The sequence below is a fragment of the Mesoplodon mirus genome (assembly GCF_964341445.2).
Source record: "Mesoplodon mirus genome assembly, chromosome: 3".
Taxonomy (NCBI): Eukaryota; Metazoa; Chordata; class Mammalia; order Artiodactyla; family Ziphiidae; genus Mesoplodon; species Mesoplodon mirus.
This window is the reverse complement of record NC_138978.1, coordinates 43,176,516-43,203,645: the sequence shown is the minus strand read 5'-3', so window position 1 is coordinate 43,203,645 and position 27,130 is coordinate 43,176,516. Positions and strand designations below refer to the sequence as shown.

Here is a 27,130-nt window from a genome sequence, read left to right as displayed (position 1 = left end):
ATGAATTGTTGAAGTCATTGAACAAGGTGGGAGAAGGTCCAGGAGCATAACAAGAGCTAGAGAAGAAAGAAAGATGATGAAATAATCTGATGCTGCTAGTCTGTATGAAACTTGTGGACTTATTTTTCTAATCAGGAAAATATGTTTTCTTGTTTTCCTATTTTCTTTCCTGTTTAAAAAAAAAGTAGTTTCCTACTTTAAAAAATATTTGACTCTTCTCCTATTTCACATTTGTATTTTATTTACTTAGAAATAGATACCCTCAGCAAGTAGGGAGGGGGATTGAGAAAGTAGAGAAGAAGAGGGGAGGTAGGATTGGTGGTTTGTTTGTTTTTTCTTTTTTGCGGTACGCGGGCCTCTCCCGTTGCGGAGCACAGGCTCCGGATGCGCAGGCTCAGCGGCCATGGCTCACGGGCCCAGCCGCTGCACGGCGTGTGGGATCTTCCCGGACCGGGGCACGAACCTGTGTCCCCTGCATCGGCAGGCGGGCTCTCAACCACTGCGCCACCAGGGAAGCCCGGTGGTTTTTTAATGTGATAAAGTTAGGACATTCAAAGATTCTCAACTGTCCATTTTCTCTACTATTGGAAAGCTTATAAATCTAGACAAAGCTTGACGAGGTCTTAAATTATTTACTTGTAATCCAACTTTTTTAAGGCAGAGACTATTTGAATAAAGTATCCTAATAACCCAAAATATTTAGAAATATCATTTGTGTTTAAAATTTTAGAGTGTTAGCGGTTTTACTAGAAGACAGTACTAGTCATTAAAGTTTGTAACATGTCTTTTGTACATTTTTACTTTTATAAAAATACAGAATTAAGATGTTATGGTTATCTGTCGTTGAATTGTAAAGTTTTAGCTGGGAAGAGATCTTAAAAATCCTAATCACCTTGTGTAATCCAAATTATACATTTTATGAAAATATGTATAAAGCTTTTCTTCAGATTTTCACATTGTGCAAATGTATGTAATCATAATAGTATGAATGAAACGTATAGTTTTCTCCATAAAGATTTTATAATCAACTAATTAGACATGTGTGTTGCTAAGATTACTAAACAAACTCTCTTAAATTATATAGCCAATTATTTGAATACATAATTATAAATGATAAACCAATGTTTGCATTAGTTTTTTAGTATACTAAAAAATAATTTTTTTAACTTTTTTTCTTAGATTTTTCAAATGATTAAATATTGGGCTTTAACTTTCTTAAAGTACTTGTTATACTTAAGAAGTGTGGTACAGTATATTTTATTAACTACTAGACAGAATTATTTCGGAGGATATGGATTTGACTTCCCTCAGGATTTACATGGATAAGAGAGCCTGATCTAGTTGGCTTTGATAGATTATATGTGCCTTAAATTACTTTTTAAGGTTTTTTCTACCTGTAGTTATATATATATATATATGTATGTGGTTTACCCAAGGGTCATAATATGTATAAAATATATCTCTCCTGACCAAATGAATTTTTATTTTTTATGTTTAGGATAAATTTATTCACCATACGGCTCCCGTTGAAAAATCACATGGCAGACTGCAAACCAGAACATCAAGGTCACAAAAGAAAAAATCCAAATCACCTGAGAGAAATAAATATTGCATAAATGCAAAAAACTACGAACAGCCTACAATTTCTTCAAAATCACACTCTCCATCTCCTTACACAAAAAGACGCATGTGTGAGCTATCTGAAGACACTAGGCAGCGGCTGGCCCATTTAAATCTGGGGCCCTATGAATTCAAAAAAGAAACAGATAAACCTCCGTTTGTGATTAGACATGTATGTGTTCTCTGAAACATTTCCATTTGAAACTGATCTAATCTGTTCTTCCACTAAAATATTATTCTCAAATTTCTTTCAACTTCTAGCTTATATTAATAATTTTCTTTCCTGAACTGTTAGCCTAACAATCTAAAATGGAAAATTAACTTGATAAAAGAACATTCTTTTGCAGCCTTTTTAACCTGACAGAGATCAAGCTCCATTATGAATGCCACGTTAAATCCTCTCAGTAGCCATTTCCTTTCCTCTCATACAGTGGATCGTGTAATAACTTTATAAATTGAACTGAGATGTAATTGACATTAGTTCTAAAATGGCAGAGTAGGGTATTAAAAGAGGACCAAGTTTTCTTTGTGGAAAGGAAGACACCCTTCTCCCCCAGCCTTTTAAAAAATTATAATGGAAAAGTAAGTTTCTCTTGAAATTATGTCCCTTGGATAAACCTTATATAATGGATCTTTGAAGTAAATCTTTATTTGATGGGAAGAGGAAGGGCTTTGAAAGAAAGAGTTAACTTCAAGGGTAACATAGTTGCTAATCTTTCTATATGGAAGCCTGTTTTGGTATGGTTTGAGTTTAGAGCTTGTGTCCATATGATAGTCAAATAGACTCTGGCTAATTTTAAGGGTTTATAATCAGAATATTTAATAAAAGACTTTCTCAGAATCTTCATAATTCCTTTAATTTTTATCAAAAGATTTTACCTTAAAAGTATTTCTTTAAGAAAAGATTGCAAATTAATAAAAATTGCTTTATATAATAATAAACTTGAAGATTTAAGTGCCTATAGAAGCAAAACAACTTTTTGGGATGTCTATGAGACACTTTCTGACTTTGTCTCTAATGCATTTTTTCCAAATTTTAAAACGTAAATATCAATACAAACATGTAAACATGCTCCTGTGAGGGTCGAATAGCTTCTTTAACATACACCACCTAAAAGTTCAGATTTTCTTTGTGATACCTTTTTTAAAAAATTTAGCTGTGCCTTAAATAATATTTCATTCCATTTTCATATTTTGACTATGAATCCTTTATTATTTTAGCCTAAGTAACAGATTTTTTATTGTAAAAAAGAAAATTTATAATATGGACACTTTTAAATGATAATATTTTATTGAGATTATTGTGACTATACTTGTCTTATTCCTATAGAACTTGTTTATAGGTTCTGGTCACATTTTTTTGTTGTTTGAACAATATCCAGATATGTTTACTTGCTTGTTTGACAGCAGTTTTGGAATGCCTTTAATTCTGTTTGCTCATAATTGCAAATTAAATTGAAAAGAAAGGACATGCTAAATTCTAATGTGAAGGAATATTAGCATTTTAATTAAAATGCCTATGTATGAAGATAACCAGGAATATTTTGAGCTTTAGCCACATAAAAGTTGCTTAGGGAAATAACTGCTCTTAAAATGTTTATTATTATTTTCATGTCACTGTTCAAAATAGAATAATTTTAATAATGCTTGGTATAAATCTTCACATTTTTATTTAAATGATTTCCCTTTCAGCTTTCCATTGAGCAGAAAGAAATACATACTTCTAAGCTTATAATTAGAAAATTGCTTACATTATTGTATAGGACTAGATTTTTTCCAACTGTATTTATAAATGTATGCCTCTCTTGGCCCCATAGGCATTCATGATTTTAAAAGCACTTAACAAAATTGGTAACCAAACAAAATTTTAATTTGATACATAAATATGCAAAATGTAATATGTTTAGGAAAGACATTCTAGTTTTACAAACACTGTATAAAAAGTAATCTTAAAGAATAAGAAGCTGTTTCAAGAATCTAACTAGTACTCTCTCAAACTGGCACAACCATCCTATAAGAGTTAAACTGCATTCTTTGCTTTTTTATTTATGTAGAATAGGATTTTTTCTATTGTGGTAAAATACTCATAACATAAAATTTACCATTTCAACCATTTTAAAGTGTATAATTCAGTGACATCAAGTATATTCATATTGTGGTGCAACTGTCACCACTATCTAGTTCCAGAACTTTTTCATCACCCTAAGTGGAAACCCCATGCTCATTAAGCATTCACTCCCCATTTCTTTCCCCAGCCCCTGGCAACCACTGATCTGCTCACTATCTCTATGGATGTACAGTGTTTGGCTTTTTGTGTCTTTTTTCATTTAGCACAGTGTTTTCTAGTTTCATCCATATTGTAGCATGTATCAGTACTCGATTCTTTTTATGACTGAATAATCCATTGTACATTTTGTTTATCCGTTAATCTGTTGATGGACATTTGGGTTTTCAACTTTTAGTTATGTGAATAGTACTTCTATGAACATTCATACACAAGTTTTTGTTTAAATACCTGTTTTAATTCCCAACTGCTTTAATACCTAGGAGTGGAATTGCTGGGCCATATGGTAAAAATTCTATGTTTAACTTCTTGAGGAATTGCCAAACTGTTTCCCACAGTGGTTGCTCCATTTTATTTCCACCAGCAATGTGTGGTGGTTCCAATTTATCCACATTCTCACTAACATTCTCACCACATTCTCATTTTGTTTTGTTTTATTTTTACTGTAGCCATCCTGAGGGTGTGGAGTGGTATCTCATTATGGTTTTGATTTGCATTTCCCTAATGACTAATGATGCTGAGCATCTTTTCGCGTGCTTGTTGCCATTTGCATATCTTCTTCGGAGAAATGTCTATTCAAGTCCTTTGCCCATTTTTAATTGAGTTGTTTGCCTTTTTGTTAAATTCAGTTGTAAGTTTTCTGTTATATATTTAGGATTCTAGATCCTTATCAGTTATATGATATGCAAATATTTTTTCTCATTCTGTAGCTTGTCTTTTCACATTCCTTTTTTAAAAGTTAAATTTTAAAAAAATTGTGGTAAAATATGCACAATATAAAACTTACTATTTTAACCATTTTTAAGTGTACATTTTAAAGTGTACACATTAAGTACATTCACGTTGTGTAATCATCACCACCCTCTATCTCCAGAACATTTTTCATCTTGCTAAACTGAAACTGTACCCGTTAAACAGTAACTCCCCATTCCTCTTTCCCTTCAGCCCTGGCAACTACCATTCTACTTTTTGTCTCTATGAATTTGACTATTTTGGGTACCTCATATAAATGCTACCTAATATATATAATATTTGTCAATTTGTGAATTGCTTGTTTCACTTAGCATAAAGTCATCAAGGTTAACTCATGTTATGGCATGTGTCAGAATTTTCTTCCTTATTACGGCTGCATAATCTTTTACATGTATATACCATATTTTGTTTATTCATTCGTCTGTTGACGGACACAGGTTGCTTCTACCTTTTGGCTGTTGTGAATAATACTGCTGTGAAAATAGTATAGAAATATCTATTCAGGGCCCTGGTTTCAATTCTTTTGGGTATATACCCAGGAGTGGAATTGCTGGATCGTATGACAATCCTATTTTGAGTTTTTTGAGGCTCCACTATGCTGTTTTCCATAGTGGCTACACCAATTTACCTTCCTACCAAGAGTGCACAAGCGGTTCAATTTCTCCATATCCTTGTCGACACTTGTTATTTTCTGGTTTTTGATAATGGCCATCCTGATGGAGGTAAACTAGAATTTTGATTTGTACTTCCTTTATGATTAGTGATGTTGAATGATTTTCCATGTGCTTATTGGTCATTTGTATATCTTTTGGAGAAATGTCTTCTTAAGTCCTTTGCCCAACTTTTAATTGAGTTTTTTAGATTGAGTTTTAGATGTTTCTTTATATATTCTGGATATTAATGCCTTTTCAGATAATGATTTGCAAATATTTTCTCCTACTACATGGGTTGCCTTTTCACTTTCTTGATATTGTTCTTTTATGTACAAAGTTTTTAATTTTGGTAAGTAGAGCTGTCTTTTTTGCACAGACTTATATCATTCTGACTTTTTTTTGTTAGAAAATGTGGATAACTGTTAATATCTTTTATTACTATACTCAGAATGCTGACTCCTGAACACAACCAAGTAAAGACACTAAATTCAAAATCTATATGCTAAGGAGATAAGTAGTAAATGGCTAAACTTGTTTTTTAAATGTGGCAAAGTAAGATTTCCCTGTTTTTAACTTTGTAATAGGAAGCAAACTAGGCAATAAAGTAATGGACATTTCAACTGTAAATCTGTTCATTTTAGAGTGGATTCAAAATATAATTTAAAATTTCTGGAGTTTAACTTAAATTTTATTTAAAAACAAACAGCAAAATACTCGGCTAAGCTCTGATCTTGGAACATCCTTCAACTGTATAGGCAGTATCATGTTAACTTGATGATATGGGATCTATGTACTGCAATTGATTTTCTGATGCTATGAGACTGAAAAAAATATTTAAGCTCTTTTTTACATTGAAATCTTCCTTATTCTAGGTTGATCCCCCAAGTCCCAGGGCTGATGCTTTATTTGGATCTTCTGGCAGAGACTGTGAAAGAGATGGATGGTCCAGGCTGCACAATGGTTAGCTACAAGTTATCTCTCTTCATCTGTTTTAGTTCTCTTGGCTACATTCAAGTCTTTATCTTGGCATCAATTAATAAAACCGGAATCTTGGCTGTATTGGAAAATATGGTATAATGCCACCTTTTACAACTTGTGGGACACCCATGTCAATACTCTCTAAAAATAATAGAATTTCTGTGCTGCTATAAACCATCTTCATCTTTGAGATTCAAAACACATATTAGCATATTAAAGACTATATACCTTTTAGTAAAAAAATTTTTTTTAAAAACCTTTTGTTTTGCTCAACAATTTCTAAATTTATTTGACCATGAAAGCTTTTCCTCTCCTTAACATATATTACTTAGTTTATGGAACAGGCTTTGGGAAACACCATTGTAAAAAGAGTTCAGGTTTATAGGTTTTGGACATACATTTACACATATATTTGAATACTTTCTCTACCACTTATTTATAAACTGGGCACTCTTGAACAAATCACTTTAACTACTCTGATAATCAGTTAGTTTATTGAAGAATGATGATAACATGATAAATATTACCATGTAAAATGCTCTAGCACACTGGACACTTAATAAATATCAGCTGTCAAAATAATACTTATTATTTATATTTCTGGAAAGATAACATCCTTTAGATTTAGTTTATAATAATTTTTTTTCATTTTTAGGCCTGGTCCTGATGGTTAGATAAGTTGTTTCTTAAGTTTAATATGAAGATGATTTTTATGAAGGAGATTAAATAGTATTTTATAATTAGACATATGTAAGTGTTAATATCTGTAGACATTAGCTAGTCAGTTTACCAAGTATCTACCAGCAGCTTTTAAGTTAATTTACTGCACACTAAAAAAAAAGGCATAGAAAAGTGAGAGTGAAAAAATACAATCAACATGTAGTGAGCTCTGTCTCTTTTTTGTTTCTAAATGCTAGTGTATAATCTGTCTGTTTTTAAAAATTGGGATATGAAACATTCTTATCTGAGAACATGAAGAGTTTGTGCTCATTTATTTTGCTTTTTCAGCACTAACTGGGAGATAAATGGGGTGATCAATAAGTCTTTCATACTCAGAATAGCAGATTATATGAAATTAAGAACAGATGTTATACTCTTGGACTTTCCCCTCCAAGGGATATTCCCCATCCAACAGATGTTTCCCCTCTTGGACTAAATTTATAGACATAGAGTAAATAAGTTTTCAGAACCAGAAAAATGAAAATAGCTTCAATATAGACATTTCTTTGGAAGATGTTTGTAGAATGCACTTAAATGTCTGATTTCCCTTGACAATTATTATGTATTTGCCAGCAGAACTGTTATAGTTTCTGGTAACTTCTAATCAAAACAGTCAGCTGCCTGTGTAGAGGTACAATCAGAGAGGTCAATAATGAGGTGCTTTTTTTTCTTGTTAATTTGACATAATTTCAGACTTACAGAAAGTTGAGATAGTACAAAGAATTCCCCTACACCTTTTACTCAGAGTCCACAAATATTAATATTTGCTTTTCTCTCTTCCTCTCTCTCTTTCTCCTCCCTGCCTCCATCTCTGTATGAGTGTCTGTGTATAAACTTTTCTTGACAAGGACATTGCCATGGGCTGAATTGTGTCCCTCAAAGTTCATATGTTGAAACTCTAACCCCCCAGTGATGGTATCTGGAGATGGGTCATTACCTTTGGGAGGTAATTAGGTGTAGATGAGTTTATGGAGTGGGGTCCTCATGATAGGATTAGTGCCCTTATAAGAAGAGACACCAGAGATCTTGCTTTTCTCTCTCTCTCATGTAAGGACATAGCCAAAAGGCAGCCATCCTCAAGCCAGAATGAGAGATCTCACTGGAACCTGGCTGTGCTGGCACCCACATCTCAGACTTCCAGCCTCTAGAACTATGAGAAATAAATGTCTGTGGTTTAAGCCACCTAGTCTATGGTAGATAACAGCCTGAGGAAACTAATACAGTTGTTTTCTTAATGTGATGCAAGTATCAAAACAGGAAATTAATGATATAATGTTAACTAAACTGTAAACCTAAGTCATATTTTGCCACTTGTTCTAGTAATATCTTTATAGCAAAAGAAATTCCACAACATACATAAGGTTCAGTTGCCATGTCTCTTTCTTTAGTTTTCTTTAATATGGATCAGTTTCTTAGTCTTTCTTTGTGTTTAATGGTGTGATAATTTTGAAGAATAAGGGCCAGTTTTTTAATAGATCTCCCTCAATTTGGGTTTGTTTGATTTTTTTTCCCTCATGATTAGATTTATTCATTTTCTCCCAGAATACAACAGAAGTGATGTATTACTCTCAGTGCATCATGTCAGGATGTATGTGATGTTGCTTTGTTACTGGTGATGTTAATTTGCTCACTTGATTAAGATGGTGTCTGCTCGGTTTCTCCAGCATGAAGGTGCTATTTTCTTCCTTCCCTTTGTAATTATGGGAAGATTGAAACTATGTAATTCTCTTCGACTTCGACCCCTTTAGCATCATTGATGATTCTTGCCTGAAACAATTTATTACAGTGATGTTTACCAAATATTTTTTAAAATTTCATTTTTCTTTATACATTTATTATTTGCCTTTTACCAAAAAGAGTTTTCCCTTCTCATTTCTCTAATTTTAATGCCCCTATTCTTTGGACTACTTTTTTTTTTTTTCTGGTTGGCAGTTGAGCAATTGTGCTTTGGGTTCTTATCAGCTATTTAAATACATATGTGAATTTCTTATGATAGACTATCTTACACATAGTGAATTTTCACTTATGACTATCTTTAATGAAAATTCTTCTTGAACATTTTCTTACCAAATTATCTTGCCTAATAATTCTTAAGTTCCTATAGGTTACCATTTTCACCAACATTGATTTATTTAGTCCTCATAATAATGTGAAGATGGATGTAACTATATTTGATCAGGAAGAGTGACAGAGGCTTAGAGAGGTTACGTAACATTTTGGAGAGCTACAGAATAGCCGTGTACAGTGTAGAACCCAGGTCTTCTAACCCCAACTTCCTTTCTTTTCCACCACTTTCCTACCACTTTTCCTACTTTCATTTGAGTTTTTTTTTTTTTTTTTTTTTTTTTTTTTTGCTGTACGCGGGCCTCTCACTGTTGTGGCCTCTCCCGTTGCGGAGCACAGGCTCCGGACGCACAGGCTCAGCGGCCATGGCTCACGGGCCCAGCCGCTCCGCGGCATATGGGATCCTCCCAGACCGGGGCACGAACCCGTATCCCCTGCATCGGCAGGCGGACTCTCAACCACTGCGCCACCAGGGAGGCCCCTGAGTGTATTTTTTTAAATAAAATTTTCAAATTTTCTCCGTCCGGAATTTCCTTGATATATAATTCTAATTGTAATTTGTGCAGTCCTTTTGAAGAAACTCAGTATCTCTTACACCTCAAGAATATATGGAAGCTTTATCCAATCATTTGTGCATTTTAAAGAGGAAATCAAGAGCAACATCCTGGCCTTTTTAAAATTTGCTTAGGATTTAGGAAAGATATTAGACTCTGTCTCCCCCTTGGAGGAAACGTCTCTTATTCTCTTCATTTGAAGATTCTGTCATGAGTTTCAATTCTACACAAGACTGTAATCTTTTATGAGCTTCCACTAGTCCCTTTGTTAGAATGGTTATTATTTTTATGTCAAATAAATTGGAAATAACATCCCAAATCCTAATAGGTCATATCTTGAGTAGATAGCAATAAATGGTAATATTTTCTTTTCTGAATAAAATGTATGTAATCATCATGTATATACTTACCAGCAAAATATCTCATTTGTTTGTGTGCCTCCTTAATTTGCAGAGTGTCATTTTTAGGAACTCCTTTTTTAGTTTCTTTAATTCTCTATTATTTAAAAAACATTTTTAACAGCTTTATTGAGGTATAATTTATATATCATAAAATGCACTTGTTATAAGTTTACAATTAAATAATTTTTAATAAGTTTGCACAGTTGTGAAATCACTAATATCTATTTTTAGAATAAAAGGGGAGAGAGAGCATGAGTGAATGAGTGAGCACACCAGAGCTCAAGTGCAAGATCTGACTGTCTCTTCTTATAAGGGCACTCTTTCCATTATGAGGCCCCACCCTCATGACCTCATCTAACCCTAATTACCACCTAAGGGTCTCATTTCCAAATACCATCACTTTGAGAGGTAGGGCTTCAACATATGAATTTTGGGAGAACACAAATATTCAGTTTGTAACACTGATTTCATGAGATTATTGGAGAATCAAATAATAACTAATATTATTGTGTTTTCTGCTAGCCACTATTCTAAATGCTTAATATTTTATTGATTAATTACTCACAGTAACCTCAAGAATTTTAGGTGCTATTATTTATCCTCATTTTATAGATGAAGAAATCTGAGATTTAAGGAAGTAGAGTAAGTTGTTCAAGGTCGTGCATGCACGTGCGCGTGCACGCGCGCGCGCACACACACACACACACACACACGATCTAAATTAGCTCTTGTTCTTCATACTTTTCTTAAGTGTGACCCACTCATTAAGGCCCAGCTCAACTTTTTCCTCCTTTAGGAAGTTTTTCCTGATGGTCTTCAACTTTGAGAGATGTATCCCTGATATGACTTTTTAATAGCATTAATTGCCTGTACCATTCTGATTTAGCCTGTTCTTTTATGCTGCTGTTATTCAACTTCGTATAACTTAACTAAAGTAAATTATAAGCACTTCATGACCATGGGCCATGACTTTTATCTCCTCTATCTCCTGCATTTAGAATATAGTTAATACCTAATTGTTGGTAAAGGTGATTAAATGTGAACATTAGGAAACCTCAGATCAAAGTAATAGCTTAATTTATAAAAGTGAAAGAAAATTATATAAAATTGTCTGAATTAGGATAAGTTTATAAGTGGTTTGTGGAGAGCAGAAGACATTCCTGTGTTTTAATATATTGATATTTTGAATATTACATTAGCTACCAAAACGAATATATATTATGTATAGAAATTATTACCTTAATTTTCAAAGTTAGCATGTTTGGAGAATTAGACTCAGTGTGTCCTTATCATTCTTTTATTTCTTCTGCTACTTGTGGCCATGTTGTACATTAGACTTTACAGAAGAGGAGTTAGGTTGGGAGTTAGTTTTATTTTGAATTTTGAAAAGCAGTTGAAGTAAGTTGGATCTTACTGAATTAAATGGTGAAGTTGACCTTGTGTGAAAGACATTAATGTTTCAGCTACCCTCTATAATGGCTCAGGACACTTGGAAAACAAACATCTTGTGCTATAAATGAAAGCTAATTGACTAAATATAGACTATCCTGGGTCTCTATCCACATAGCATTTTTTTTTCTGTACAAGGTGGTTTGGGAAGGTAAAATATAGAATGTTTTTGACTGGAATGTATTAGTAAAGAAGTAGAATTGCAAATTATGGTTCTGATTTTCTTATCTATCAATATAACAGAGATTATAATACTTAAAACTTGACTCCTTCAAGTAATGAGTAAAACCCCAGATCTGCATCTACAATGTAGTGGTCTTTGGCTTAGGGAGAGATTTGGAATAGCTTTATAGTCCACTGTTGTAGATGCTATGCTAGGTACTTTTATAAATTGTATAATTTAATCATCACTATAACTCTCTGAGGTAAGGTAAGCATTGTCTTCATACTCTTAAAATGAGGAATGAAAAACAGATTAATTGTATAACTTGATGAAACTAACATGTATGATAAGTGGTGGAAGTTGAACCTGGCCTTGTTTGACTTAGAATTCAATAGTAATGATGTTGATGATGCTGTTAGTAATAATAGTTAACATTTATGGTATTGCCTTACATGTAATATCTAATGTAATCTTTAAAACAATATTACGGAAGAGGTACATTAGACCAGTGGTCCCCAGCCTTTTTGGCACCAGGGACTGGTTTCATGGAAGACAGTTTTCCCACTGGCGGAGGTGGTGGTGGGGTGGGGAAGGGGGATGGTTCAGGCGGTAATGGCGAGCAATAGGGAGTGGCAGATGAAGCTTTGCTCACTCACCCGCTGCTCACCCCTCCTGCTGTGCGGCCTGGTTCCTAACGGGCCAAGGACCAGTATCAGTCTGTGGCCTGTGGCTTGGGGACCCCTGCATTAGAAAATTGAGGAATCTGAGACTTAGAAAGATTAGATAATGTGCCCAGGGCCATATTGGAAGTGCTGGAGCCTGCACTGTAATGCACATCTATTTGTCAGCAAGAGCTGTACACTACAGGACAGTATGCTCCCACCGTCTAAAGCTGGTCCTGTTTCCATTACGCTCACTTAATTCAAGCATGGACTCCAAGATTAGGAACACATGTAGTTTGGCAGTATCTATCAAATCTATATATTCAAATTATATTTCTTCATAAACTGGTTTGTCAACTAAAAATTATCCATTTCATGTAGACAAATTGGTTTATCAACTAAAAATTAATCTGGCCTGTATCAGATATCTCCTACTGTAATGAAAATACTATTTGAAATCACTTAATTGCTGAAGAACTGATACAGATTTTAACTTGTTGCTTATCTTTGTAACATTATTGAAGAATTTTTAAGTTATTTCTGAAAACTGCTGTATGAAGTATAATTGTAGAAACAGAGTGATTGTAGGAAAAAATCAAAGATGAAAACAAATTTCTTCTTTTTGATAAGAAATATTTATAGTTTCTTTTGTACATCCTTTTTTAGATCATTCTCATCTTGGCTGCTACCGACCCAAGGATTATAAGGTATGTAGTATAAATTGCAGAACAGTAATTATCCTGGCTTTCAGATTAGAGCATTAGTAAATTTCTTATATGTATGGTCAGATATTATCATATTCATTTAGTCAAGAAATTTACAAACAATAATTGTCATATTATGGAATATCATTATTTTGTGTATGTTGTCAGGTGGTAGGATAGACTTTTCATTGAGTGTCTTGCTACAAATATTTTGTGACTTTTGATTGTTCATTACTTGTTTATATATGTGCATATGTGTGTGTGTGTGTCTGTGAGAGAGAGACAGAGACAGAGAGAAATTGGTTGCTACTTTTAGTGATACCTCACACAGTAGTATTTCTAAATTTCAGTCATTCATAGAGCATCCTCATAATTTTTACAATACCTGCATGTAATTTATGCTGTCTTTTAAAAAGTCACCTTGTTTTTATTTATTTCACCAGTGTAAATGAAAAATCAGTGTCATATACTTTAAATGGATGATAGCCTTAAAAATACAGCAAAAACAAAACAATGTTACTAAATTCTGGCTAGAAAACTATTGTTTTCCAAAGGCTCTGAGACATGTTCTCTTTTTCTTAAAATGAGATAAGCAATGATAGACAGGTATAGGAGACATACCAACAGCTAACTGAAGATTTCTGATTGAAAGAGAATTGAAAAGAAAATATATTTTTTCTTTTGGGATTCAGTACCCTTTTAGTGTATGTCCATGTGCTATATAAAATAATCTTGTGTATCATCTAAATTCATTTTGGGTACCATACTAAGTTATCTGCTATACCACTAGTAGTTCATGTTCTACATTTTGAGAAGCACTGCCCCAGAGTTTTTCTTTTCTGTCCCTAAGTGTAAGCTTCTTAATAAGAAGAGGCATCATAGTTGGGAAAACAAAACAAAACAAAAAACATAGCTTTCCTTATAAAACCCTTGTTTATTTACTTGAAAACAACTTATCCCATGCTTACTGGCACTGAACAGCATAGCTCTTTGCCATGCTTTGATTGTGATAAAAGAAATATGGAACAAGCCAAGGCACCATGTGACTAAGGGGCCAGATCTACCAGATTGTCAGAATCATCAAGGTGGAACTTTATAAAAGTTCATTCCAGGCCTACTAAATTAAAATTGTTGAGACTGTAGACTAGAAATTTTTATTTTAAACAAGTTTCCAGGTGATTCTTATGCAACTCTTTTGCTGTCTATCCAAGGATTGGCATTTGAGAACTACTAGTATAGACGTGGATATAGCACTTGAATAGAACGGTTCCTTGTATAGCATTTGTATAGGGTCATGCCCTTGCTTAAGGCTGTCCTTAGAGGAGTGTGGGCCTGGCATAATTCCCCTGGTGCAGACCCACCCTATTATGTGGAATTTATTCAGACACATACATGGGTACTGATCTGTGTGATATATATGTGCATGCATGCACACGCACACACACGCATCAAAAAGCATAATGTTTGTTGTCTTGCATGGGGCCCAGGGAAGTTACCTTAGTTGTAATACCTAAGGGACAAGCCTATCTTCAAGTCATGTTTCACAAGTTTTATTTATTTTCTTCTTTATTTGCATCTTTGGTTTTTTTTTTACTAATCTGTAAGTTCCAGAATGGCAAGGATCTTATTGATCTTGCTTATTGACAGTTGCTAGATATTGTCTGATATACAGTGTGGATTCCTAAAATATGTGTTGTGTGAGTGGATTATGAAGAGAAAACAAGTAAACCAAATATATAAAAGTATAGAATGGGGAGAAAGGTATAAAGTTTATAGGACACTAATCTTTATCCTAAGGTAACTATAATCCAGTTCTACATTGACTGGTCCATTTAAAGGTAGATGATATATTTATAATCCTCTTTTCTAAATGAACTCTTTAAAAGAACTTCACTTCTATTTATCTTTTTTTTTTTTTTTTGTGGTACGTGGGCCTCTCACTGTTGTGGCTGCTCCCGTTGCGGAGCACAGGCTCCGGACGCGCAGGCTCAGTGGCCATGGCTCACGGGCCCAGCCGCTCCGCGGCATGTGGGATCCTCCCAGACCGGGGCACGAACCCGCGTTCCCTGCATCGGCAGGTGGACTCTCAACCACTGCGCCACCAGGGAAGCCCCTATTTATCTTTAATATCCACCCACCCTCACCTCTGTATTCTTCACTTTTAGAGTTAGAGTAGAAGTTGATCATTCATACTACCTTTGTAAGGCTGTGGGTGGTAAGTACACGGGATTATTTCTGTATTGAAGAGGTAGATTTTCACAGAAATACATATGCAGCATTGAACAGTTCTGTCTTTTCTATGAAAAAACTTAAGGGCTATTTTCTTATAGGCATATAGTAACTGGTAGTGGAACACTATAGGATTTCTACAAGGAGAAGAATTATGAAACTAGGAGTGCTTGCAAAAATTTTTTAGAAAAGTGGGACTTGGACTGAGTTCTGTTGAGAAATACATTCTGCAGAGGCAAGGGAAAGGAGAGAAAAATGTCTTAGAAGGAAAACAACATGAAAAAGCCTTGGAGTTTAGAATAAGTACATTGTCCTGGAGGCAGGGGGGAAACTACTGGTCTGGCTTGAGTGGAGGGCATATATTGAGGGATAATGGCTATTTAACATATTTATTTTCTGGTTTTCCTACTTCTTCATACCTATTATATCTTCCACCTCCCTCTTTAAGATTTCTAGTTACTTGGTCATTAGCTGTTCTTTTGGCCAAAGTCACCTCTCTTCACCCTGGATGCATTATAATCAGCTGTTCTATAAATACAAAGTTCTCAGAAAAAGAACACACCTCTCAACCTGCCTCCCTATATCTTTATTGTTCCCTGTTTCTTTGTCCTTTCATTGCTAGACATTCAAATGAATGACCCAATGCAGCCAAAAATTAATTAATTAATTTTAAAAAAACCCTGGAAGTGAATTAACTCACTTCTTATATCCCATTGACAAGAACTAGTCACATCTAGAAGCAAGATGAGGAAGGTGGCTGGCAAATAGAGATCCTAGTTAGGCAACTGTTTTCCACTGAAGAGGGGTCATAGATTTTAGTAGACCACTGACCATATCTGTCATAGTCTGCCTATCTGCCACCAAATATCCCTTTCTTCCCTCACACAGAACATACTTTTGTCCTCTTCCAGGAAAATCACTTGAAGTTCCATCATTCAAGTTCCACTTGAATCTAGCTTGAAGTTCAGGATCTTTGAGTGTTGGATAAGCCAGATCCAGGTAGACTCCCTGTGATCCAGTGACCTGTGAACCAAGACAAGTTACTTCTCCCCTCCCTCACCTTCTCACTTTACCTGAACCTCATTTCTGGTATGTTTTGTTAGAGCAGGGATAGGATAACTGGAAAAAATGGTGCTCTTACTTGCAAAAGGGAGAAATAGAGAATGAAGAGCAGTTACTAGTCTACAGCAATGATAAATGCTGATAGTAGAGGAATGTCCTTTCTTAGACCTTACTCTCCATGGACCCTGACTCTACCCTGCAGCTGGTTTTTCCATGTCCATTTATTATCCCACATGGCAGTGAGTTATCCTCTCTGAAATGGGTTTGGAGGATTTGATCTCTTGGGACTGCATAGTTTTCTAGCCCACTTCCTGCTGTTAAAAGTTTTGGGGCCTGAGAGCTATTTTATAGACTTAGGCTCTTAAAGGCCAGGTTCTTGATTTCTTAGGCAATATAGACTTAGGCAAGTATCAACTTCTCATTTATTTGCTTCCAGTCAGTTTAATGTTTCAGTAAATACACACAAAGTTGCTTTTTTCCCTCTAAATATAATTCAGAAGTCTGATTTATTTCTTTAGTTCTTATGCCTTTTAATGGCACTTACCTTGAGGCCCTTTGAAGTAGGCTCAGATGGGAAGCAACCTCCTCAATCTGATTTTTGTCTTAGGATTTCATTTCTCTGTTTAAAAGTTTTAATGGCCCTTTGTTCAAAGCTCAAAGCCTTTTTCTGTCTTAACCTTCCACATTTTGTGTCCACACGCAGTTGGCACTCACTTTTCCTGGCCCTGAGAGGCCCTCGATTACTAAAATCTTTCTATACTATTTCATTTCTGCTCTCAAACCAATCTCTCCTGAGCTCGTCATTCTTGAAATCCCTTGCTCAGTATAAGTAAAATCCAACACTACATCTCTTGTCCTTTACAGCTATTTTCCTAGAGATAATAAGCTTGAAAGTTATGTGGTCTATCTTCCAAGCTGTTGCAGGCCACAATTTTATTTTGCTACTGCATTATTGGATCTTAAATTTTCAATCCTCAAGTATCTATTCCCTTGCTTCTTGTTCCTGACTTACAGGCCAATACATATTTAGGTCTATGTTAATACCAGTACAGTAAGATACTGATTTCTGAATTGTTTGGGATAATGCTATTTGCTATAGAAATAAACCTACAAACTTCAGGACGTTAATATAATAGAAATTTAGTTTTTATTCACATAATAGTTAATTTAGGGTGCCTCTAATCTGCATACTATTTTTCCGTGCAGTGACCCCATTCTGTGCCTTTGCCTTACTCTAGAGCTTTGCTGTCCTCTTCACATGGTGGAAAATGAAGGAGAATCTGAAGAGGCATATCTCTTTCTTAAAAACTTTGGCCTGGAATTAACACATAACATTTTTACCTACACTCTGTTTGCCAAGAACTAATCAGATGGCCACATCTAGATGCAAGGATTGCTTCTCAGCAGTAATTCTGCTCTGGAGGAGGGAAAGATGAATTGTGATGGAAAGCTAGTCATTTCTTCTGTCACCTCTAGAATGCCTTGTCCCTCTCCACTCCCAACTTCTCTCTTACCATTAGGAAAGATTATGTAAAATTACATTTTTATGTGTTTTACTGATGTATGGGGTCTTCAATACATTTTTATATAACATTCTTGTCTTAGATATTCTTGAATTTTTTAATAGAGAAAACCATATCCTCAACAAACAATGAATTTTATTTCTGCCTTTCAAATTATTTATTTGTCTTGACTTACTAGGATTTTCAATACATTGTTAAATGAAAGTGGTGATCAGGATGTGGCAGAGACATTTATTGCTTATTGGCTATTCATGTCCTCTCCCATATTTTCAAGCCTTCTTGCAGGTGTATAGGGCCTAGTTCCAGCCAATGGACTATACATGTAAATTATGTGGATCCCTTCCAGGGTGCAGCATAGAAGAATTGATATGAACTCTCTCTTGTTACAGTGATAATGAGGTCTCATGTTCTAGATGGTACAGCTATAAGTTGTTCAGCCTGTCTCATCAGCCCGGGTCCTTGGGCAATTTTGTGAAGTGTGATTCTTTTGCTAACCTAGCATAGGGAAAAATGAACCTTTATTATGTTAAGCCACTAATTTTCAAACTTAATTTGCTCTTTCAATGCAGCCTGATATGCTGCAGCATGAACTAATACTGTGTTGTCTTGATCCTGTCTTTGATAAGATCATGTCGAAGGTTTCACACCTATGAATGTTATTTGCAGTAGATTTTTGTTAGATATCCTTTAGCAAGTTAAGGAAGTTCCCTTTGAAATTCCTTGTTTGCAAGGTATGTATATTTTTTAATTACGAGTGGATGTTGGATGTTATTGAATAATTTTTTCAGCATCTATTGAGTTGATAATGATTTTTCTATAGTGAATTAATAGATTTTCTATTGATAACCCATTCTTGTATTCTTTGAATGTACCCAGCTTAATCATGTTGTATTCTTTTTTTGAACATCACTAAATTTAATTTGTTAATATTTTACTTAAGATATTTTCTCACATATGGTCACTAGTAAGAGTGGTCTCTAATTACCTTTCTTGTACTTTTCTTGAGTGGTTTGGTAGAAATGTTATGATCACATCATAAAATTAATTGGGGGATATTTTATTTCTTCCTTGGGAACAGTCTGTCGGTTTATTCCTTGGCTCTTTTTATTGGGTTGTTAGTAAATCAGATTGTTAGTGCATCTTCTGTGGAACTTTCCTCATAGGCATCCTGTGAGGCCTGGGCTGTGGGAATTTTCCATTTTTTTCCGCTGTGGATCTCTCATAGTTCACTGGCCTGGGACCCCTACCACTTAATAGCTGTTTGACTTTGCTTCAGTTTCCTCTCTTGTAAAGTGTAGGTAATAAAAATACCACATAGGGGACTTCCCTGGTGGCGCAGTGGTTGAGAGTCCGCCTACCGATGCAAGGGACACAGGTTCGTGTTCTGGTCCGGGAGGAACCCACATGCCGCAGAGCGGCTGGGCCTGTGAGCCATGGCCGCTGAGCTTGCACGTCTGGAGCCTGTGCTCCGCAACAGGAAAGGCCACAACAGTGAGAGGCCCGTGTACCGAAAAAAAAAAAAAAACCACATAGGGTCGTTGTGAGGATTAAACAAGTTACTTATATAAGTGCATTGAACAGTGGTCTAAGAAAGGAGGAATTTCCCCCTACCCCCTAAAGATGGACACACTTAGGAATTACTTATCATTTTCATTGCATTATTTTGGAATTTCTTCTAAATTTTTCTTCAGTGTAACGAAAGTACATCTTCCTTAAACCAAACCAGATAGTTGAGCATATGTATTTTTAAATTGGATAAGGTAGGAATGGATCATTCCCTTCAGTAGGATTCAAAAGGAATGTTTTCAGCAAAATTGAGAAACTGATCTCAGTTACCAATATCTGCTTCTCTCCCTTTTGAATCAGAACTGTGCTTTGTTCTTACTATCCTGAAAATAGTACCTCTACTGCACTTCTTTCCTATAGTCTTCATTCTCAACTACTTCCCAGCAAATTCCATTAGAATTATTTTTATTTATTTCTTAAGTTTTATGTCCCATGACAAAGGAGAAATTTTAAAGCATGGTGTGTAGTACCAGGCACTAAATGGGCTTTCAACAAATATTTGTTGGATAAGTGAATTTCCTGGTTCCTATTTATACTTAGTGGTTCTCTCTTCCATTAATTTGACCTTGAAGTTCCTATAAATATAAAATTTTCATGAGCATAAATATTATTTAACTTATGAACTTATTGTGTAAACAACTTTTCAGGAAAGTTATTTCATAAGTATGGTATAACCAAACCATTATGTATCACATATTTGAAAAGTATGTCATTTAATTACATTACATTTATATAATTACAATGAGTTTGGTGTATGAAATTTTCTTTTCTAACTGTAACAATTTCAGATTGGTTTAAAAATGTTAGATTTTATCTTGATACATTGCAACATTTGCAATATTGGAATTATTACATTTCTGAGATCTTAGAAATGGCATTTAAAGAACTATTTCCATAAATGTAAAACAAAAAAAAACCTGTTTATGCTAAATATGAAGGTTGCTGTAAACAGAGGAAATAAATACTGTTGTCTTTCATAACTCGAGCCCTCTGCTTTGTGTTTGTACTAATTTTGTCTCCTTTATTTTCTGTAGCAAACCTGTAAGATAATTTCCCCAGTTTATAGAGAAGGAAATGAAAACTTAGAGTACATGACTTGCTCGGGGTCACATAACAAGCAGGGATTTGAACCCTGTTCTTTGAACACTCTAAGGCAGGGTTCTTGAGGAGTCATCCAAGAAATGTAACTCTTCTGTTATGAGCCAAAGAGATAACATTCCATTTGGTTTTTCGAAGTGAATAAGCAACCTATGGAAAACTCACAAGAGCTACAAAAACGTTTCTTAAGCTGAGTTTTAAGGTTGAAAATTTGAAGTGGATTCTTATCAAAGACTTACCCCCTTATTATACCTTCCATTCCCCATTTAGATAAATAATTTTCCAAAACAAATATTTATTCTAATTCCATGGAAGTAATACATCCCAGCTGTGTCCCCACTGCACAATTACTTATTGTATATCTATTTAGTTCTAATTTCCTTCCTCATTGTTTCATCATTACTTGTTTTTTCATGTCTCTCATTCTGGATTGTAGTATCTTTGAGGTCTCCTGTTATATTTACCTGTGACTACTGTCTCCTACCTTGTTCAGTACTTGATACATAGAAGATGCTTAATAAATGTCAGATAGTATTGAGTTGCAGCATTGAAGGTTCTCTACAGTGTGCCCCTCCCCACCTCTGTCATATTCTCTCTGATTACTTTCCTACAGAACTAGCCAAGTGACTGTACTCATTGTTTATCTTTCCTTGTGCCTCTTCCTCTACTTGGGATGCCCTGTTTGCCCCTTTTCTATACTTATGGCCTTGATTCCAATCCACCTCCTCCATGAGACCTCCACCATTTAGACCATTAGAAGTCTATAAATGTCCTTCTGCATATATTGTCGTTAGAATGTATTTGCCACCTAGCATATCTCACTGTCAGTTTTCTTTGTGTTAATACCCTGTCTCATCTGGTTTGTGAGTTCAAATCCCTGTACCTCTCTAGATCTGTGTGTTAGCTAACATGTTGTTCAAGAGATTCTCAGTGAATATTCTGATAAAGAGAAAAAAAGTCAGTTGTAGTCACCTAGAGGAGGCTTTATTTAAAACGTTGCTGACTAGTTTGTGGAGAAATTTTAGTAAACAAAAAATGAAATGGTCTGCCAGCCAGCATGACTCAAATGGCATTGAAATTAATGAAGAGAAAATAATCTCTCTACTATAAGCCAAGTGGCTCATATTTGAATATAATTCTAGAAACAGCATTATAGCACTTTTTTTTTCTATTCTATCAGTCTCTTAATATATACACTTGTGTTTATTGGTCATGGACCTCTTTGATCTTGTTTTTGACATTCACTGTGTTTTTACTTTGTCGCTGTGAACAGCTAACAACAATAGAGCACTTTTCAGTTTTTTCTTTTATTCAATCTGGATCACATATTTCTTGGTCAGTTATTTGGGACTGTAACTGAGTCATTTGAATTACATGCTGTTTGATTCTGGGCTGAAAGCTTGATTCTCTCAGCTGACTGCTGGCTCACCATATGTTGCTGTAATTCTGGAAAACAGTGAAAATTGTGGTAGTGTTGAAGTAAGAAGCCGTGTTGGAATGGTGTCTTAATAATGAAGGACTTATATTTCTTGTATAACTAATTCACACACCTAGGCATTCTGCAAGATACTTTAAATAAATGACGGAAGATCTATAAGGTAGCTGTTATTAAAACCCTGTTTTACATACAAGGGAAATGAGTCTGAGAAAGATTAAAGGTCAAATTGACCTTCTTAAAAGGGCAAATATTTCGTTGATAGTAACTGCTAAGACATAAGCTCATAAAGGCAGGGACTTCGTTGTGTTCACTGTTATAATCCCAACATTTAACATGGTGACTGGAAGTTAAATATTTGTTAATTAAATTCAGTTCCTCTCTCTCATTCTCTTTTTTTTTTGTGGTGTTTTTGTTCTTTTAATTAATGTTGCTAGTTCATAATATCCCCTGTGATGTATCTCATTAGTTCAGGAAAGTTTTTCTTCTATTTTGTCTTTCAATAATTTTTCTAGTCTTAGAATTTTTAACTCTTTCACTATATTTTGGGAAAGTTCAAAACTGTGCACATTACATTGTCAATTTGATAAAGCCAGTGCCAATTCTACTTTTTCCTATGTCTAATGCCATTTAAATGATATTATAGAGTTATTACTTTATTCAGTTCTTTCATTTGATCTGACAGGTCCCCTAAATTTTCAATCAATCATCTCAATTTTCTTTTTTTTTCATTGATAGAATTGACATTTTCTTGAATTTATTTAAGATTTCAAGACAGCAGAATTCTAAAATTTATGTTGTCCATAAATAGCTTGCTCTGGAGTGAATAAAGAGATGGACCATACTTGGTGTTGTGGAAATACGAATTATGGATTTTTAGCTTAGGTCTAAGATAATGATGAAATCTGGAATAGCAGACGTAAGAGCATGGTGGAGATAAAAATTTTAAATTTACTGAGTTTTGGTTACATGTGGAAAATCCAAGTAGAGCTGCCTAACAGAGAAATGGATATTCAGTTCTGGATTTCCAGAGATAAGTCTTGGAAAGCTAAGTCTTGTCCAGAGATAAGTGTTTCAAAGATTACTATACACTTGATAATAGAAGCAAAGGAAATCAACCAAAGAGAAGGTACATGAGACAGGGGCAGAAAGTGTGACATTGGAGAACAGCCACTGATTTCAGTGATGAGATGAAGGATGAAGGATGTCCACTGGACCATAAAAAGAGGTGACTAAGGAAACAGAGGAGGAGAAATTCAGAAGAGAAAAGCTAAAAGAGGACTGATCAGTGACAAATGCTGCAGAGGCCAAGTAGTATGAGAACTGGGAGGAAAGGACAGGATTTATAAAATAAGTTGTGGAAGAGTAGGTTTTGATGAAACATTATAAGTACAGGAAAGGTAGAATAATAGCAGCAATATGTTTAGTCTGCACCTTCAATGAGTTTTTTTAATGTACAAAAGAAGAGCCATAAAAATGGGAGAGATCAGGCATGAATTGCATTAAAAGTTGGGAGCCAGTTGAAGGGAAGAAGCTGGAAATACAGATAGCATGCTAATAATTAATGGAGGGAAGTTCAAAGGATGTGAAAAAGAATTGGGATAAAGCACAGATGGAGGTAGGTGTTATTCTTGGATCGAAGAAACTTCTGAGATTAGATAGAAGGGAGCATACATGTTTGGACTCAGTAGATTCACAGGAGAGCAGAGGTAGCATGTTAGAAACATCTGTGTGAGAGTGTGTCAGAAGATTTAAAGAACATTATGGGAAGGATGTATTAATTCCAATGAGGATGCTGGCATTGGAGAATGTCAGAGTAATTTGAGTGTCCATATCATACTGACAATAATAAATTCATAATAAAACTAACCAATCTATATGGTTAATTTAATTTTTTTTCTAGAAGCATTTAGTGTCTTGGGTACATTGGCATAGTATTTGCAGGGAATATATGCCAGAGAAGAGATAAGAAAGCTGGGTCAATACAAAAGAGGGTTTGAAGTCTACCCTAATCAAGATCTAGGATGGTTAGGTTTACCAGATAACTGCCATATCTCTGGGGCCTCTAGTGAAAACGCAGCCATGTGTCACCATGTTTTGAGTTATGTCAACACTATCATCCAGACACCATTGGATCAGGAATAGGAACCCAAAGGCAACCAACAAAGGATGGGGCTATGAGATGTGCCTGGTATGAAAAGTCTGCCCAAGGGTGATGTTTTTGTGTATTACAACACAACTAATCCACTTTCTCTGTGATATGTACATGATATAGTAGGGATGTGCATTATAAAACAATACCTGAACTATGGGATAAAACCATAAGATAAAAATGTAACAAAAAGAACATTGGTGGATTGGAAGCATAAAGAAAATAAATGTAAGAAAAAGGGCAAGTTAAATTTTAAAATTTTACCTAGCATAGCTTAATTCTAAATTTTTTTTTTAATGGCAGTTCTTTTTTTTTTAGAGCAGTTTTATATTTACATAAAAAACACAAAGATAGTACAGAGAGTTCTCATATACTCCATACCCAGTTTCTCATATTATTATCATCTTATTTAGTATGGTACATTTGTTATAATTAATGGGTCAGTATAGATATATTATTATTAACTAAAGTCCTTAATTTACTCAGATTTCCTTGGTATTTACCTAATGTCTTTTTTTTTAACATCTTTATTGGAGTATAATTGCTTTACAGTGGTGTGTTAGTTTCTGCTTTATAACAAAGTGAATCAGTTATACATATACATATATCCTTATATCTCTTCCCTCTTGCATCTCCCTCCCTCCCACCCTCCCTATCGCACTCCTCTAGGTGGTTACAAAACACTGAGCTGATCTCCCTGTGCTATGCAGCTGCTTCCCACTAGCTAGCTATTTTACGTTTGGTAGTGTATATATGTCCATGCCACTCTCTCACTTTGTCCCAGCTTACCCTTCCCCCTCCCCATATCCTCAAGTCCATTCTCTAGTAGGTCTGCGTCTTTATTCCCATCTTGCCCCTAGGTTCTTCATGACCATTTCTTTTTGTTTTTTAGATTCCATACATATGTGTTAGCATACGGTATTTGTTTTTCTCTTTCTGACTTACTTCACTCTGTATGACAGACTCTAGGTCCATCCACCTCACTACAAAAAACTCAATTTCGTTTCCTTTTATAGCAGAGTAATATTCCATTGTATATATGTGCCACATCTTCTTTATCTATTCATCTGTCGATGGACACTTAGGTTGCTTCCATGTCCTGGCTATTGTAAGTAGAGCTGCAATGAACATTGTGGTACATGACTTTTTGAATTATGGTTTTCTCAGGGTATATGCCCAGTAGTGGGATTGCTGGATCGTATGGTAGTTCTATTTTTAGTTTTTTAAGGAACCTCCATACTGTTCTCCATAGTGGCTGTGTCAATTTATATTCCCACCAACACTGCAAGAGGGTTCCCTTTTCTCCACACCCTTTCCAGCATTTACTGTTTCTAGATTTTTTCATGATGGCCATTCTGACCAGTGTGAGATGATATCTCATTGTAGTTTTGATTTGCATTTCTCTAATGATTAATGATGTTGAGCATCCTTTCATGTGTTTGTTGGCAATCTGTATATTTTCTTTGGAGAAATGTCTATTTAGGTCTTCTGCCCATTTCGGGATTGGATTGTTTGTTTTTTCAATATTGAGCTGCATGAGCTGCTTGTAAATTTTAGAGATTAATCCTTTATCAGTTGCTTCATTTGCAAATATTTTTTCCCATTCTGAGGGTTGTCTTTTTGTCTTGTTTATGGTTTCCTTTGCTGTGCAAAAGCTTTTAAGTTTCATTAGGTCCCATTTGTTTATTTTTGTTTTTATTCCATTTCTCTAGGAGTTGGGTCAAAAAGGATCTTGCTATGATTTATGTCATAGAGTGTTCTGCCTATATTTTCCTCTAAGAGTTTGATAGTGTCTGGCCTTACATTTAGGTCTCTCTCATTCTCTCTTGAACTTAACTCCAGATTATCACTCCCGTCATTGCACCACAGCTACTCTTTTTTTTAAATTATTTTTATTTATTTTTGGCTGTGTTGGGTCTTTGTTGCTGCACACGGGGTTTCTCTAGTTGCGGCGAACGGGGGCTACTCTTCGCTGTGGTGCATGGGCTTCTCATTGCGGTGGCTTCTCTTGTTGCAGAGCATGGGCTCTAGGCGCATGGGCTTCGGTAATTGTGGCACACGGGCTTAGTATTTGTGGCTCACATGCTCAGTAGTTGTGGCACATGGGCTTAGTTGCTCTGCAGCATGTGGTCTCTTCCTGGACCAGGGCTCAAACTCGTGTCCCCTGAATTGGCAGGCGGACTCTTAACCACTGCGCCACCAGGGAAGCCCCCACCAAAGCTACTCTTATAAATATTATTTATGATCCCCCTGCTGCTAAAGTCCAGAATTTCATTCCTAGCCTTTTCTGCCTTGACCTGTCAGCAGTACTTGACCAAGCTAGTTACTCCTCTTCCTTGAAATACATTATTTAATTGACTTCCAGAATAACACATTCTCCTTTTTCGTCCACTTCTTCCCTGGCCATTCCTCAGTTTGTTTCCTTCTCATCTTCCCAGCCTCTAAACAATGGAGTCTTCCCACGTCTCAGTTTTCAGATGTTTCCTATTTATGCTCACTCCCTTGGTTATATCACCGAGTGCCATACTTTTAAATGCCATTTAGACTCTGGAAATTACCAGCTTGTATGTGTATCCTGGACTCTTCTCCTGAACCTCTGCTCTAATAGTTTGGATGATTAATAGATGTGTGAAGCTCAACATGTCCAAAACCAGACTCCTAATATCTTACTCTTCCACCTGTCCAGTTGGAAGGGTATAGCTAATTCATACAAACTCAACTCTTCCAGTTGATTTCACCAGAAAACTTTGATGTTATCATTGATAGTCAGTCTGTGCAAATCCTGTTGGCTGTATCTTCCAGATGACTTCTGAATCTGATCACTTTTTGCCTCCACTGCTATCACTCAGAATCAAGGCAGCATTCTTTCCATACTTTGTTGTAATAGTTTCTTAACTGATTTCCTTGCCTCTGCCCTTGTGCCCACTATAGACTGTTCTCGACACGGTAGCCGAGGAGATCCTATTTACAAAAAAATAAAAAGAGCTTATTTTTCCTCTGTTTAGAATAGAAGGCTAAATCCTTAAAATTTACCTTTTTACTTTATTTCCTACTATTCTG

At 35.3% G+C, this 27,130-nt stretch overlaps 1 protein-coding gene across 2 annotated transcripts in view; it reads left to right on the top strand.

The window, feature by feature from the left end:
* SPATA6 (spermatogenesis associated 6) overlaps positions 1–27,130 on the top strand; it is a 146,869-nt gene that overhangs the window by 64,581 nt on the left and 55,158 nt on the right. For both annotated transcript variants that reach the window (XM_082612382.1, XM_082612381.1), the window contains exons 7-9: positions 1,499–1,792; positions 6,183–6,270; positions 12,968–13,008. In XM_082612382.1, coding sequence (XP_082468508.1) covers positions 1,499–1,792; positions 6,183–6,270; positions 12,968–13,008 — 423 coding nt within the window. The remainder of the gene's footprint in view (positions 1–1,498; positions 1,793–6,182; positions 6,271–12,967; positions 13,009–27,130) is intronic.